Consider the following 17,684-nt stretch of genomic DNA (forward strand, 5'->3'; position numbering starts at 1 on the left):
GAATATATGTCCATCGATAATAGAAGTTACATTGGTAGGAATGAAACATCTCTCGATTGGGCCTTGTAAAGCAGTCATTCTTCCTTCACCTAAAGGAGAACTACGAACTACGTGCCTCAATCTAGAATTTAGAGACTATTTTAATCCCTTTCATTTACATGATCAACCAAACCAGACCACGACCGATATCAACCAAGATGCACATGAGATTTACACACATCCCAAAACCGACAAAGATCATGCAAAATAAATCGAGATTGATCAAAACAACAGTTCACAAGCTATACATTCATGGAAGAACATGTAATTAATTTCATAATGCCACATCAACATCATAATCTAATCTTAGTGGGGATGGGTTAATTTTCTTTTCTCCCTCTATTTTCAGACCACTGGCGCCAAAAGAAAAAGAAAAGAAAAAAAAAACTCAAATGGGTATAATCTAGTACGTGTACAGAGGAAGCATGAATAATGGTGGATGATTTTTTTTTACCTCGTATCACATTTGATATGGCCCCTAATATTGGCAAGAAATGGTAGAAATTCAAGTGGCTGAAGCCACAGCAGACTGAGCCAGTTCTTCCAGGAGTTCTTTTTGTTCCATGGCAGCACATGCCTTGATTTGGAGGGTGGGAGGGAGGGAGGATTATGAATTTTCTCGCTTTTTCCATTCAAATGATAATTGAAATGGACACAAAAAGTGGATTAGAGAGAGAGAGTAGTGAGAGAATCATTACCTGAACTGCATTCTCTATATCACCCTCGAGAAAGGATGTGAGCTCGAAGTTCATCTTCAACCGGTGATCGGTGACCCTATTGTCCTAATAAGTGAAATCCAAAAGTTAATGACTTCTATAGAAATCATCAGACTATTTTCATCAAATTTTATGATAAACTGTGCTTCATTTCCTCCCTGAACTAGAGACTAATGATACTTTCACAAGTTGAATTTCATCATTGGCATAGTATAGGTTATATGGTTTCCGTGTTGATTTGTGACATAATCAGTGTTTCAAACACTTTTGCATAATGTTTATAACAAGTTAACACTTCTCATTAGCAATCGGGATAAAGAAATCTTCTCGTAATCACCTGTCTGATTTTTATAAATTCCAATGCAAAACGGTATGCAAGGTCATATTTTTACTGCGTTTACATGCACTTTTTTTTCCTCTTTTTCCTTTTCAACATCTTTTTGTTAACCGTATGGATAGCTTGCTTTATGACAGGCACTCTATTCCTTTCATCTTTTTAAAGTCAGAAAGAAAAATAATATCATACCTTGTAATTGTAGGTCCGTATTTTCTCAGCACGGGCTCCGGTACCAACCTGCAACAGAACTTTTAGAATGAGGAATACACAGTAATGAGAAGAAATTGATTGGCTAATCAAATTACATTGAGAAGCTACAATCAGATATTAAAGTTTCTTTAACAGATTCAAGTTGATCCAACCCCCTAGCAATAGTGTGCATGAAGTTTCATCATCCACAGACTCTGACAACCAATTTTGACATGTCTGTGAGGAGACAGAACAGAGGATGATAACAAATTCATAAGATGAAATGACTGATCAGATTAGCCTTGATTGCTTTTGTGAGTATAACAAAACATGAAACCATCTACTGCTGGTGGAATTGCCTTGCATTAATGCGGCAAATACTTACTTTCAGATAGAGAGTTACCGGGTTAGCATATCGTAAATTGAACAAAGGTTCAATGACTTTTGGTGTTATGGTGAAATAGATTCTTTAATTACAACAGAGAAAGACGAACGACAAAAGATTCCCATAATATAGAACAGTCGTATTTGTGCACCTAAGACTCCAAGTAAAGGATTGTTTTTATGTTTCATCCAAATTGCATCTTGCATAATGGACATGTCTCTATGCAATAATGCTACCGATGAAATTGTATGCTTAGTTAGAAATTAATTGAGACTGGAAATTACTTGAGAAAATGGAAAGTAACAGCTCTTTGTTTTCTAGGCAAACTTAAATATATCATGACAGACTGACAGTAATAACTTTAGAAACTACTGTCTGATGAAAGCGGCTCATACACAGCCCAAATGCAGAACCGAGAGGGTACTGAAAGGGTGTTATTTGCTAAGTATAGTTAAATATTAACTACAATTAAAAAAGAAAAATAAAAACTTCACAGCAATAGTTACTTGTAATTTTCGTTGATTCCTGATCAGCTCCTGCTGCTCCCTGACTTTGATCTCATAACTGGGAAAAAAAAGTATTAAATTCGTGCATTACACGATGTTGAATCCAGCAAAACTATCACTGTCCAGCGTCCACTATGAAAGCCAAGTTAATATAAATTAGGAAAATGTAATTTTCTTTTGAAAGATTAATGTAAAAAGATTAAATAGTAAGTTTAAGGAACCAATAACTTGGGTGAAAGTCAGCATAGATCAGGGTACAGGTAACCCTGATGCTGACTGTTGGTAGAGGTGGGGCCTAAAAAACCAACTTCTTTCTTTGCACAAAAGAACCAACCATCTGACAGGATCGGAGGTGGCTGGCAAATGGGAAATGACTGGCTAAAGCCTGAATGCATGGGGTGCAATCGTGACAAAAGACAGAGAGGAAGAGGTATGGGTGGGGGTTGGATGTGAACAATAGGTTGTGGTGGTGGGTGTGAGAGCGAGATGAACAGAATTATCTTTTCTTTATGCCTCGGCCTCAGTTGGTTTTAAGGACTGCGCAAAACTAAACTCCAACTGTACGAATGTTGGGTTATTCGGTTTTTTCAAATTGTTTTATTTCACCCATGCCAGTGACAAGCCTAACTACCTTGGTACATGGAAATGGCAATAAAGAGCCCTCGATTATTTGAGAAAATCATAGAGAGGCAGGTCCTTCAGTTATGTGTTTCCAGAAAAATACAGGTATTATATGAATGAAGTGCACTTAAGGTATATGGTATGATGGCAAATACTTGTGATGTAAATGATATGGATACTCACAGTTTGGCTCGCAGCAGCTGAAAAGCTCGATGCTTGTTCTGAAGTTGAGTCCTTTCTTCAGTGCAAAAAATGCGGATTCCTGTTGGCTTGTGGAAAAGATCAATTGCTGTCTCCACTTTGTTGACATTCTGCCCTGCACAACAATTGAGGAAAAAATTAATAAATAAATAAGTTATTTTACCATTTTTCTTGGTTTTATGAGAACATATAAAGCCAACCAAAATGTAATATTTGAGTCATTTATGTAGATTTATACCTCCAGCACCCCCAGATCTTGCAGTTTGTAGTTCAATGTCTTTTGGATCAATCACTACCTCAACTTCATCTGCCTAGATGCAAGTATACATAAGCTCAACCAATCAAGATAAAATATAGCTGATCAAGATGGCAATGCAGGGAGGACAACAGAGTCAAATGAATAGAAGTTATCATATCCAAATCAATGGTACTCCTAAAGAGAAACAGTATAGACACTACCAATATCAACTAATAAATTTAAAGGATAATTCTGTGATGTGTCAGAACTCCATGTTAAGGCTGTCTGTAGTATGTCAGAACAACTTAATTAGTGATCCCACATTAATCCATCTTCTATGGATTTCTAAAGCAGAGGTACGATTTTTTCACATTATAATTGCCAAAGTCTATAAAACTCGAAGACTATCCTGTTAATAACAGAGTACAGATCAGAGACCTTTAAAGGGAAAGGGAGAAAGGCAAACTCCAAGAATTAATAGTTGTCTAACAGTCCAGGATAAAATTAGCAAACTCACGTAATGTTCCTCCAGACACGTCTGATTGAGGCATCCAATTCCTCTTTTACAAGAATCAGAAAATTATATTTCAAAATTCAACAGTAAATTAATGAAATAGTTTACCTCGGGCATGATGGCTACTGTAGCAGTAGAAGTATGCACACGGCCCTGTGTTTCTGTTTGAGGAACACGTTGAACCCGGTGAACACCAGACTCATATTTTAATTTACTGTAGACACAGTTTCCTTTGATTTCCAACACATAAGTTTTGAATCCACCTTTTTCAGCCTGAAAAGTGAAACATGCAAGTTCTTTTACACATACAGAAAGCACTGAGATGTTTACTACTTCTGGGATGTTTGGAAACACATACCTCGGAACTTGAAATGGGGGAGAACTTCCAAGAATTCCGCTCACTGTACTTCTGATACATACGGACCTGTTATATAATTCGGAGAGATGAGAGGAGAAGAAATGATAACAGAGAAAAACACAGAGGATAAAGGGAGGGTAGAAACAAAGCAGTACAAGACGTATCAGAAAACTTCAGAACAAGTTAGTTTAAGCCTAACTATACCAATTTTATACAATTAAAGGGCCTAACAAGTTAGGAAGAAGAATATTGGAGGTAGATCATCCCAAAGAATCTGTTCACTTGGCATGACATTTCTTATAGAGATATCATGTGACTTTCTTTTATAACCAATATTTTTCATGTTACTCTATTGTATGGGCAACCAGAAAAGTATTATATGCACAATTTATCCATAGTTCTTTAAGGATAAAAGAAGCATGTACCTACAAGATCACCAGCCCAGATTCCAGCTTCATCACCACCTGTACCTGCCCGCACTGCATGGCAGGGAGGAAAATTGCAATTTAGGTTTAGTCGGAATAAACAAAAGCCATAAAAATAAGCAGTTTAGGTTTATCGAATTCTAATTGTCCAATAAGTATATCATGTGTTGCACAATGGGAAATATATAACCGTCTAAAAATGTATGTTAAAATTTGTCAATATTCAGATGGCATAAAATTTCAGAGGAAATTTAGGGAGACCTTCAAGCATAATATTTCTCGCATCAAGAGGATCAGATGGGAGCAACATCACCTGATAAAGAAAATTGTGACAAAATGTCTTCAGATTCAATTCAGAGAACTGTAAGAAGTAACTTACAAAATAACAGGAAATGACTAGATTCCCCAACAAAAGAAAACAATCAAACCATAATAATGAAAGAAAAAGCCGGTATTTACTTGTAAAAAACTGACCATCAGAAAAGAACCAAGTTAGGTCACCGCTTGTCCGTTTCAGGAATTTGATAATTTTATCAACATTAAGAAGAAGAAAAGGATAATAAAGTATTCATGAATATCCCTAAATAAATAAAAAAAGGACGCATTTAGACATGCATTGCATCGGAACAATTTTACTGATGGAATGAAATTACAAAAAAAAAAAAAAAAAAAGAAAGAAAGAAAGAAAGAAACTACTCCAATGGGATATAAGAGCGCTCAAGCTATAATTCAAAAGGAAGAAACATTCTTACACCAAAGATCAAGACATGGAGAAATAACCAGAATCTGTACATAAGCTTGTTAAAATCAGAAAATGAAAATTCTTAACCATGAACTGTGAAGGGTTGAAAATCAAGACCCTCCCCCCACTCCAATCGGGGAAACAAAATGACGACGAGAGAGAGAGAGAACTAAACACACATTAACATTAATAAAAGTTCATTTCTTATCCAAATTATACACACACATTATTGTCATGTTTATGAACTAAAAGCACCTTAAGCTTCTCCTCAAGATCTTTGAGTTGACTGGACAAAGAATTGATTTCTAAAGCAATCATCTCTGCCATATCCTCGTCATTTCCACTCTCTTTCGCCAAAGCTGACATGATAATCATGACAAAGAAGAAGAAACTAAGACCACGACAAAAAAAAACAAAAAAAGAAAATCACAAATTCTTTTAAGAATAAACACTTATAAGTCAACCTTTTGTCTCCTCTAACTGCTTCTCACATTCCTTGAAATTTCTGAAAGTTGATACCACCTATCCCGCCATCCCACACCAACCAACCAAGAGGAATAATGTAATGTCAGTGTTGAAAGGACAGAGGAAAAAGAAAAGAAAAAATAATCCCTTAACTGTTCCATATAAATCATAGTATTAGAGGCAGATGATCTTGCTATACCTCATCAAGCTCTGACATTGATTGGGCAAATTTTTGATACTCCGTGGGATTCGAGACAATATCTGGATCAGCCAGCTTGACCTAAATAATTATATCAACAATGATTTTAGTGGGGAGAATATTGTAGCAACAACCAAAAGCATAACTGGCGAATACACTACAGATGTAAATGCAAATTTTTAAAGGTGACTTTAGAGAATGCAAAGGGAAGAAACTGGAATACAATTAATACACCAAGGTCCTAGATTTTATGCATAACAAGCTTCATTGTTTTTACAATTAATACAGAGATTCCAGATACACCAAAAGTCCAAGTTTCAAGAGAAAAACAGTAGTTAAAAAATAATAGTGAATACTGAAGAATGTCCAGTCCAAATCTCAAGGGCAGTAGCAAAGCAAGGAATTATGAGTTTATAGTCAAATCCAAAATACATTTCTTGCATTTTGCCTTATAATCCATTTCAATATTGGGCATATAGATAGCGTCCCTAGAGAGGACGATCTCCTTCCTCTTCTTCAGTTGTTAGTACTCTAACAGGAACTAAGTGGAATGGTTGAGCACCCAATTTACTTATTTTAAAAATTTAGAAGTGCCGAGTAGACTTATAGTCATTGCAGAAATGATAAACAGAGTTAAGTATCGCCATAGTTTAACTAAACTGCAAATTATGAATCCTGACATCTTCAAAAAACAAAAACGCATAATTCAACAAAGCGTGATAATTCTAAAAGCTCGATTTTTCCAAGACATATCTTAGCTACTTCTCCCATTCCATCAATGTTCACTCAGGAGAAAACGAAGTTCAATAACACTTGTATTTAACCTACCAAAACTTCGAGCCAGAAGCTAACAATTATTTTCATCCTAAACTACACATTTATAAGCTCAAAATCGAGGAGAAATTGTTCTTCCAAGTACAATTACAGGATATTTGATAAAAAAAATTGATCGCACTTCCACTCAGAGAACGAATTAAAGTGTTACTGAACTACAAATCAAAGCGTACCGATAATTCTTTCCACGTCTTCTCAGCAGATTCCAGCTTCACGATCAAATAAGGCTCCTGAAACGAATTAAAAGATAAACATCATTTGCCACAAATCTTATCCAGGCTCGTTTCACCAGAAACTCACTTCCAACCACTTCAATGAAAGAAAAAGTAGTGAACTCGAGGCACGAAGAAACTCAAGTTCAGATAAATTCAGTCCAAACAATAAGATGGCATTTTCTTCTCGAAAAACAGAGCATTCCAGTAATCTATCCAAATTTATCGGTCGGAAATTGTACGAACCGCCATGCAAATGACTGTTGAAGCTCGATACAGAGGTGCAGAACGTTTGAATTCAAGAGAGCATCTTCTTGAGAAGTCACTGTGTCGCGGCGGAAGTAGAAAACAGCCCGGACACGTCCGAGCTGCGGAGGTCGGAGAGAAAATATTCATGGCTGCTACTGAAATTCGGAGCAGAAACAGAAGGGAGAGGATAAAAAGATAGATAGAGTGATGGATGCAGTGGCAGTTCCTGTGTGGTGTTTGGAAACTGGAACCAGAGGACCTGTTTGGTACGTTGGATATCGTATCCGACGCCCGGATACATCTTCTTTTTTATCTTTTTATTTTCCTTTTTACTTCTTAACGTGATATCCACCCAGTCAACTAACAAATAGTCGAGAACCTACTTCAACGGTTAAGATATTGACTTTTTCTTTTAAGATTGGAATTTCAAAAATTGTCTCTCTACCATTTATTGTATTAAAAAAAGTCATAAGGTTATTACTCGACATGAACATAACTAACTCAATTTCTTCTATGTGATAGATTCAGAAGAAAAAAAAGAACCTGTGAGTTACTAAATATTTTAACTGTTTGAACTATGTTCATGTGAAAATCTCTGTATTTCTTAAAACATTCATGATAATCACACTTGAATTAACAATTACATACTTATAATTAGAGATTTTCATATGCTTGATTCTATTAAGGGAATTTTTTTTATCTAGTTAAATTGGAAAAAAAATATATATGTAGTATGTCTATAGTATCATCATACTCCCTTTTTTTCTTTTTCTGAAAATTCATCCACTCCCTTTTATTTTCTATATAGATACATAATAATTGATATATTGTTTTATTTTATGAACCACATTAGAGTACCTGAATTAGGTTTTATCATCGACTTATTTGAGTGAGAGACTTTGTTTTGAATAAACATATTTAAATATATTACCTAAAAAAACATATTTAAATAGATACTAGATTCAACTTAAATATGAATTTATTTAAGACATTCAAAAGGGAAAAAAAAAATAGTTCAAATTCATGATTCAACTTATGAGAAGAGGCAATAGTTATTAATGTTTTGAATCAATTGAATTGGACACATCCATAAAATATTTAGATGAAGTCAATTTTGGATATTTTGGTCACTTGCTTACCATAAAAATATATACACATCAATTTTCCCACTAATTTTATTTCCAAGCCTACTTTATCTTATTGAATTTTACTACAAATATATTTAACTTACTAATTTGTTTATTTATTTTCGATAAAAATATTAAAATGACCCAACAAAAATTAAAAGAAAACTAAAAAACTGAAAGCAAATCTGAACTGATCTCACCATCCTCATTTAAAATAACATAAATTAAATTAATTCAAACATAAGATTGATCTCGAAACTTTACGAAATAATATATATATATATATATATATATATATATATATATATATATATGACATAACAAATACAGAAACTAAATTCAATGAGTAATAAATGTTCCTTAGAAAATAGAGGAAGATGGAAGAAAAATAAAAGACAATCAAATTAAAATAAGGATATTTGAAGAAGAAAATGGGCCTGATTTTCGGGCCTCCTTAAATGGGCTTATCCACCTCATATTTTTGGGAAATTTAAGTCAATTTTTTTAAAATATTTTGTAAGTATGTTTTGTTTAAAAAATAGTTGTAAATATTTTGTTCAACTTGGTAGGTTGCATAAAATTGATCATATTGATAGAGTTATATCATAATTTAACCTATTTATTTCGGTATTTGTTAATGTCATTGATAGAGTTATAATCTCATAGTCAATATTGGTATTTTTCTAAATACTATTTTTGGTTGATGTACTCTCAATTTTAATTCATTTTTATCGTCGTATTTTTAAAATATCTATTTTAGTCAATGTATTTTCGAAATATTCCTTAAGTCCATTTACTTTTAAAAAGTTAGAGAAACTGTCTTCTATGAGTCATATTAGAAACATATTTCACAAATAGCTTGTGTTTTTAGATTTTTACATATTTGAATTTCAAGATTTTAATTTGATATCTATTTCAGATTTGCTCTCAATTAATATGATTTAATAAAATCTATTTTTTATTTAAATAATTAGTTTTAATATTTATTTAAACGTTACCATATTTAGTTTCCATGTAATGAATATGAAATATTCAAAAAATTTAAATTCATTATCTCGTGGGACCCACCCGTTTTATTTCTGATTTTTCTCTAACTAATAATAATCTCTAAATCCTTCCATATACAACAAAAACTCTCTGATTCTCTGTTTACCTACTAATTGTAAACCGTCACTACATTTTTATGCGATGTCTTTTTTTTTCAACGTATTATTTTAGATAGTATGATAAAAATATACGACTTCAAAATATTCTTTCTATATTTTAATTATTTATTTCAATAGTACGATAAAATATATACTCAGTTCTATAATATATATTTTTTGTCGTCCCTAATGAATAGTTTGGGTGGCTTGGGGCTTCAAGGAATATCCTTGAGGTCTTGCTGCATATGTTGGGACCTCCTAGGTTGACGTCGCTTACGTTGGTTTCGAATGGATTCCATCTATAATGTGGCAAATTTTACTTTGTTCGATGGAAGGATTATCTTGGAGTGGCCTCTTGTCCTTCACTATTTATGCAAAAAAATTTAAATTTGAAAATATTGAAGATTTTAACTTTAATGTTTAATATTTGAATGAAGATGTTTTCTAGAAAGAAAAGATTTATCAATCAGATTTATAATTTTTTAAAGAAACATTATTGATTTTTTGATATTTGACAAAGATTCTAACAACATTTAGAACCAAAAAAAAAAAACTGTACAAAATAATCTTAAGTTTTAAAAAACAATGATAATAATTGATATTTGGTCAAACTAATTAATCCCGTTCAAACCTGAACTGGATTTGGTTTTGCAAGTGCCTTCAATGAGGGTGGAAGTCTAATCCAACAAATTTATTTATTTTATTTTTCTTTCTACAAAATGACAAAAATTGTTAAATGATCAAAATTGGGGTATTTATGTCAATATCGAGTTATTCACTTAGGCTGCCTACCAAATTTAAAGACTAGAGAGAGGGTGAAAATGTGATTAAATATTATCTTAGTTTTTATAATTTTTTCTTTTACCTATTTTGTTTGCTTATTTTTAAGACCCTGTTTTATTTCTTTAGTTTACTGTTTTTAGAAATTATTATTGGTTTTTCACTATTTATTTGGTAGGTTTTTCACTTGTACATATTTAAACTTTTAGTATTTTTTATGTTTTGAAAATTATTCTTTTAAAATTCCACTTAGATTTTTAAAATGTTTTAAAAAAGTTGAAAAAAATACATGGATGAAAGTAGGGGTTGAAAGCTTAGTCTTAAACAACATAATAGTTATCAAATAGGTCAATGTTTTGTTTTGAATATCGAATTTTCAAAAATACCCACTTTCATATTTTACATAACTAATGTACCAAATATCAAATATATCACTGATATACTTCATACCTAAAATAAAATATATCACTCATATAGTTGATAGATCAAATCTATTGATAATTAGTTGATGTTAAATTAGTTTTTTATTAGTTTTCTTACTCCACGTGTATACATGTGTACTCTATGAAACACATTTTCCCCTCCAACTAAGCTTTCAATAGGGTATCATCGATATATCACTGATATACTTAATATTAGATAGACAGTTTTTCTCGTTTTCATAAAATCGTCCCTACGTTTAAGACTATAATTGATTTTTCTATTTTTTTTTTTTCCGTTTGAGATGGGCCTCCATTTTTTAGTAATTAACTACTATTTTTTTATATATATATACTTGGAGAAATTTCTATATTTGCAAATTATTTTTTAATGTAACACAAAACAAATAAAAAAGGAGGGCTCCCACTTAGCATCCCATCCTCGGATATAGAATTCTTACAGAATCATAAAAACCGTGGGCTCTACTTACGTTTTCTTTTTCCTTTTTATTTTTCAATATAATTATTTCTTCCCCAGCACTATTATTTTCCCCACAACTTTTGATCTACTTTCATAATTCCAATGTCCCATTCATTCAATTCTAGGGAGGGAACCCAATCCAATGTTTTTTAAAAAATAATAACATTATTTTTTGCATATCATTCAATCAAATTGTGAAAAGATATTTGATTTATAACCCGAGATTAAAGTCGAGTTTATATTGGATATGTGTGTTATGGTCTATTATTGTTCTGAACTACGATTAAGTTTATCAACCTTGTGTTGCAGAAAATTCGTACTTATGAAACCCACTTCTTTTTATGTTAGATATTAATTACTTTTATACGAATATATCATAGACTCATGAGTAAAAAACACACTTTGTTACACACCCTCAAATTTTTACAAACATTCATCACTTTGTATAATAAAACATAGATTTGTATATAAAGTCAGTTTCCTCAATTAGGAGCTTATTAAAATGGTTAATCGAATCTCTTTAATTGATTTTAATGATGGAAAATATACATACATATACAGCGGAAGCGAGCAAGGATCGAAATAACAATCTAGATGCATATTACAACTTAAGATTAAACATGCATGATCATACATTATGATGCTTAGAGAAAGGTAGAGAAAATTACATACCTTTGTTTTTTTAAATAGTTCCAATGAGAACCACCAAGAGGTCTTCCTAGTTATTCTCAAGGTTTGGAATAGAGTGGTAGAACTCTTTTTAGAAAAGGAGCTAAAAATAGTTATGTAAGTTTTTTTCAAAACCATCAAATGACCAAAGGTTCCAACAGATTTCAATGTTTGAACAAAGACCTGTTAAATAGGCAAATTACATGCAACTTTTGCATGTCAAAGTTCACCGAAAGCTTACAACAAATATTCCACTCATGCATGGCGTGATTAAGTGTCAAAATGAATGTCTACGTTCATCAAAAGCTTACAACACACATTTCACTCATGCATGTCATGATTAAGTGTCAAAAAGTGGATTTTTTGAGATTATTTAAACGTTCCACTCAACAAGTTAGTGGAATTTTCCACCAACTTGGTTAAAAACATTATTTTAATTTTCTTAGTCAACCTTTGACTTTCTCTAGTAAAAGTCAACTATTTGACTTTTTCCGAAATCCGACTGTTTGACGAAATCCATGCCTCCGATTATGAATCTGCATTCATAATTTTAATATTTAAATCCTATTTAAAAAATTTTGACCAAATTTCTCAAATTGATATCATATATCAATTACTTAATCATATCTCATATGATTAACCTAATTCGTACGAATTATTCCTTCAAATTATTCCAAGTTTATTCCTATATGAGCTAGCTAGGGGACCTTATGGACCTACAGATCATGAGCTCCAACGATCCGAGATTAACCGGTTAAACTCTTTAACCTAGTTAACCAATATTCGTTAACTACCGGGTCACTCCACTAAAGCCCGTAGCTGCACTCTCCTCACTATAGATATATTATGTCAATTTGATATAACCATGATCGGTAAGTCGACCCTTCACAGGTTGTTCGTAATTACAGCTGGGTCAAAATACCTGGGTCAAAATACCGCTTTACCCCTGTAATTACCTCTTGTTCCTTAAAGTCCCACTGATCTTCTAATGAACAATGATTTGTAGTCCAACTATCAAATCAAAAAATCCTCTCAAACCTTTTGATGAGAGTGGCACCAAATTGTTCAAGACCTGGATTCAGGCCTTAAGAGAATAACCTCTCTACTATCCCAAAATTGGGTAGAAGTGAATTCCTTCTTGCACCCTATGTCCCTAGCTATCTACCTGATCTTACCCCTGAAATGGGAGGTTTATTGAGCCAGCACTGTTGAGCTGCTCTCACCCATGTAGATCTAAGGATAATCCCGAGTAAACAGAAGTTCATAGTTAGCTCAGGATTAAGATCGAGTTACCTAGGCCATCAAAGTCGAGATAGTCAGTTTCAAACAGTAAACGATGTTATAAAGTAAAAGTGACTATCTCATGGTCCGGTCTTATGCAAACTCTTTGCACGGGACGCCCCCACTGGCATGTCTTCACATGAACGAATTCTGATCACATCATTTGTACTAGCTACAAAGTGGGCTACATCCATAGTGTCCCCAGAATAAGGCGCCCAACCTTATTCCTAGCTATACTATAGACCATTTAGATTGTTAACTCAAACTTGATCCATATTTATGTCTCTACATAAAGTTTAAGTCTCATGTAACAGTCTAGGATCCTTATTTTATTGGATTTAGATCCAATAAGAATATTTTATTGGATCAATAACTACTTATTGATTAAAACCTTCAACAACAGCTTTATTGAATGATAAAAGTATATCTGACATTTTCAAACTATGAGTTTTAGGATATAAAACCCAACATTTAAAAGTTTTAATTATGCCTTGGAGACATTAAAAGAAATACCAACTTAATACCCTCCTAGATTAAATTATTCAAAATGTATTTGAACTTTAAGCTTAATTTCAATTATACTCCTATCATCTAAAAAGTTTACTTGTACTCTTGACCTTTAAAATTGGTAGTCGAGTTATAAATGGAGCAGTGACAAACGCGATATTTAAAAAATTGAAGAGCAAACATGACGAGTATTGATATCGACTGACAAATTACTTCTCGAGTCCTTTTATGGCTTTTTTTAACCAAGCCCCAAGTCATGTCTACTACTCTTCTATCATAATTCAGCGGCCATCAGTTTCCATCACTTGTTTTAATGATAAAATTGTTTAAGTTCCTATGTGAACCAATTTTAAAGGTTACAAAGATTGAAGTGAAACTTTTTAAATGATAAATATATAATTGAAACTAATCTCAAAGTCAACAACTTAATTTTATATGAGCTAGCCAAAGTTTTTTTTATGGTAAATACTCCACCCTACCTAAATTTACCCTTCTATAACCGGCTCGGATCGTTAAGAGGCCATTTGATAACTATTTCATTTTTTGTTTTCCGTTTTTAGAAATTATACTTGTTTTTATACCATTTCATTAGTAAAATTTTCACCTATGTTGAAAAAATATTTGAGTTCTCAGCCAAAATTCATAAATAAACAAAATTTTTAGACCACTTTTTTTTGTTTCCAAAATTTAGCCTAAATTTTGGAAATTTCAATATAAACTATATAACGAAAACAAAGAAATATATAGGTGAAATTAATGTTTCTAAACATAATTTATAAAAAACGTAAAACCAAAAAGAAAAATAGATAGTTATCAAAGCGGACATAAATGTTTGTTTTAGTACAACATGCAGGGATGAGAGATCGAACTCATAACTTTTTTATTACAGATACATGTCCATTAAGCTATGTTTACTTACATAAATGTTAACCCGGATAAGATATGATGGACATTTAAACATAAAAAATATATCTCATAATAAAAACAATAATTTAAATCTTTTCAGAAAAAAAAAACAATAATTTAAATGTTATCCACCATAAAGTAGGAGACAGACAAGAAACTGTGTTTTTGGCTAGTTTTGCTAAAAAGCCAAACACAAATTTGACACACACACACAAAAAGAACAAAATAGATTAAAGAAAGTTTTCTGTTTGAACCCCAAGTTGTGCACAAATTGATCTGTGGATGCTTAATTAAGGAAAAACAATTCCTCTGAAAATTAACTGCAATTTTTGGCCACATATTTTTAGATGGCAAAAATTAGTGGCTGAGATTTATCAGTTTGGTTTTGTTTTCTTTGGACTTAGACAGACAAAACCCTAACCTTCAACAACAAATAAATAAATAATATACAAAATATTAAATTTCCATCGACCTATAATATCACAAAAATTTTAATGATGAAATAATTTTCTTATATTTATAGGTTTTTTAGTATCGACGTTTTCGATGAAATTTTTTAATAAAAATTGAGATACTGACTAGTATTTAAAATATATATAATAAGAGGGATTATTTTATTTTATTTTGTGGCTATTTCTATTTTTGTTTTCTTGTGAGTTTAAATCATGTCCCCTTCCAATATCCATGCTGGTCAAGTACATGTGGCGTGTTCGTTAACAAATTTTCGGGGTTTTTTTTTTTTTTTTGAAGGAACAAATTTTGGGTTATGAGTTGACGTTATTTGGCACATAAGCCGATAAATAATTAATACGGGCATGTTGTTACTAGCCCGTTTGTTAATGTTAATCTAATTTTTTTTTGGCTTTTTTTATTTTTAAAAAATATAACATTTAATAATTATTTCTAATTCTCGTTTCTCATTTTTAAGAAACTTTTCAGAATTACATGAACATTTTTTGAAACAAAAAATTCTAGTCTTTTGGTTTCTAGTTCTTCACTTTTCAGTTTTTTTTTTCCGAAATAAAAATAAAAATATTAATTTATTATCTTTTGACTTATAAAACACATAATAAAGATTAAAAAATAAATATATATAGCATAAAAGAATTGAATATTTAATTTAAAGAATTAATTTTCACATAAAAGTTCAGGATTTTTTTTATTTAAAATTTTAGAGATAATAAACAAATAAACAAGAAAGGTTACACATACATGTTTCTATTTCTTTTTTTAATAAAAGAACAAGAACAATGATGGTTACTAGCAAAAGCGATCATAGCTCAACGATAATTGACATATATCTCAAACGAGGTTGAAGGTCGTGAGTTCAAATTCTCATCAGAGTTTTTATTAAAAAAAATAGAAAAAGAAAAGAGAAGACAACGAGAGGGTCCTAAATAAGAATAAAACTAAATTTGAGCCAATTTTAAATGATGAGATGAAATCAAGTAATTGAATAATATTTGAAGTAAAAGAAAAGTTTTGGGTTTGGAACTTTGGAGGTTTCCAAAAGCAAAAGGGGCAGAAAAAAGGAAAAAACATTGAGTAGCCTTTGGTTTTGGGATTCTCTCATTTTAGTTGCAGAATTGCAGCAAAAGATGCCAGCAGGAAGGAGTGCCAAAATCTTCTGTTTTCTTCCATAATCTTTCCCATTTTACCCTCCAATTACTCTCATTTCTTAAAAGCAACCCTAATTTAAATAAATATAATTGGAGTGTTTTGGTTGCGAGCCAGGTGTCTATTTAATCTTTAAATTTAAGAAACGATAACGTTTATCTCTTTAAAGAAAAAGAAAGGAGAGTTTTGTAGCGAGAGTTTCCAAATTTTTGAAATTACGAACAGAGAGAGTAGTGAGACGAGAGAACTTGGTATATTTGCACAAATGGAGAGGATGGTTGGATGAACAAAGTAGAAGAATGGTGAACAATAAGTGGAGTCGTACAAAATTGAAAATGAATGAAATTTTTTTTAGGGTGCCTTTGGTTGGTGATTAGAAAACAAAAATCTCTAAATTGAATCTCAATTTAAAAATTATTCATATTTGTAAACGGTAATAGTTACCAACTAAATATTTAGTTTAATTTAAAATAATATTAATTAATTTATTAAATTTTTGTTTTAAATTCTGTATAATTATGATATTACAATGTTAATTTAGAATATATTATATTTTACACGTTTTAATTTTAATAAAAATGAAATGAGTTTATAACATGAAACAACGTGTTTATCTACATTTTATCAAAATTTTTATAAGTTTTTATTTTTTTAATGTAATTCTACATTTTAAAATTTCAAATTTAAAATCCGAAAACATCGTAAATATAAGAAAAGTCGGAGTTTCAACCGTTTGAATCACATAATCTAAAATAGTTGTAAAGAAAAAAAAAAAATCTGCAAACATTGATTGAATTTTGATGCTCATTAAATCTCTAAGGTTAAACATGTTTGGCCAATTATTGGTTACATAGCCATAAACATTCTTATTTGAGGGAATCATTTTGCTTTCTAACTTTTATATATATAACATTTCAATTATAAAAATTTAAAGGAGGAAATTATACATAAAATTTTAAACTATTAACTTTTATTATATTTATTTTAATCCAAGATGAACCAAGAGCAATTTTTCACTCACTTCCTTTCTTATTGATCCGTACGAAATTTTCTTAAAAAACATGTGTGTAACAACAAATTATGATGAAATGACTCGAATTGATTTATAGAGACAGTCTCGCATACAAAAGCAGCTCAAATGATGAGGTGGGCAATTCCAGGTTAGAGATGAGAACATCAATCTAGTACTGGACAATTCCAGGTTAGAGATGAGAACATCAATCTAGAACTATCAAGTACTGAACGGAAATTTCAAATCTAACGCGTAAGAATATCTTTTTCCTCAGGGAGACAGAGGTTATATTAAACCAATTAAAATGATCAAGAATGAAATAGAAAAATATTAAATTATTAAATAGGAAGAGGAGAGAGAATGAAATGATCTTAAGCACTTGAGATGAGGCAATAGGCATAATCTTTTTTGGTTATTTTATTTTGATAGGCTTGAGCCAGCAATGATCAAGCCACAAATAGGAGGCTTCATCATGCAAGATAATTCCATCATTGCCCCCTGATCCTCCCA

General features: G+C 31.5%; 1 protein-coding gene across 1 annotated transcript; it reads right to left on the minus strand.

Annotated features, from left to right (window-relative positions):
• Nucleotides 1–257: 257 nt before the first annotated feature.
• APG3 (Peptide chain release factor 1) lies at nt 258–7,451 on the minus strand. The gene is made up of 15 exons (XM_022295721.2): nt 7,228–7,451; nt 6,943–6,999; nt 5,936–6,016; nt 5,736–5,793; nt 5,527–5,630; nt 4,791–4,842; nt 4,534–4,583; nt 4,105–4,170; nt 3,855–4,019; nt 3,233–3,305; nt 2,977–3,109; nt 2,173–2,230; nt 1,282–1,329; nt 738–821; nt 258–616 (listed from the first exon to the last, which is right to left on the minus strand). Exons 1-15 carry the CDS (start codon nt 7,375–7,377, stop codon nt 545–547), a joined length of 1,251 nt encoding a protein of 416 aa, XP_022151413.1. The 5' UTR covers nt 7,378–7,451; the 3' UTR covers nt 258–544.
• Between the last annotated feature and the right edge of the window lie 10,233 nt (nt 7,452–17,684).

Source organism: Momordica charantia (assembly GCF_013281855.1).
Source record: "Momordica charantia cultivar OHB3-1 chromosome 9 unlocalized genomic scaffold, Mcharantia_2.0 BLBB01000009.1, whole genome shotgun sequence".
Classification (NCBI taxonomy): domain Eukaryota; kingdom Viridiplantae; phylum Streptophyta; class Magnoliopsida; order Cucurbitales; family Cucurbitaceae; genus Momordica; species Momordica charantia.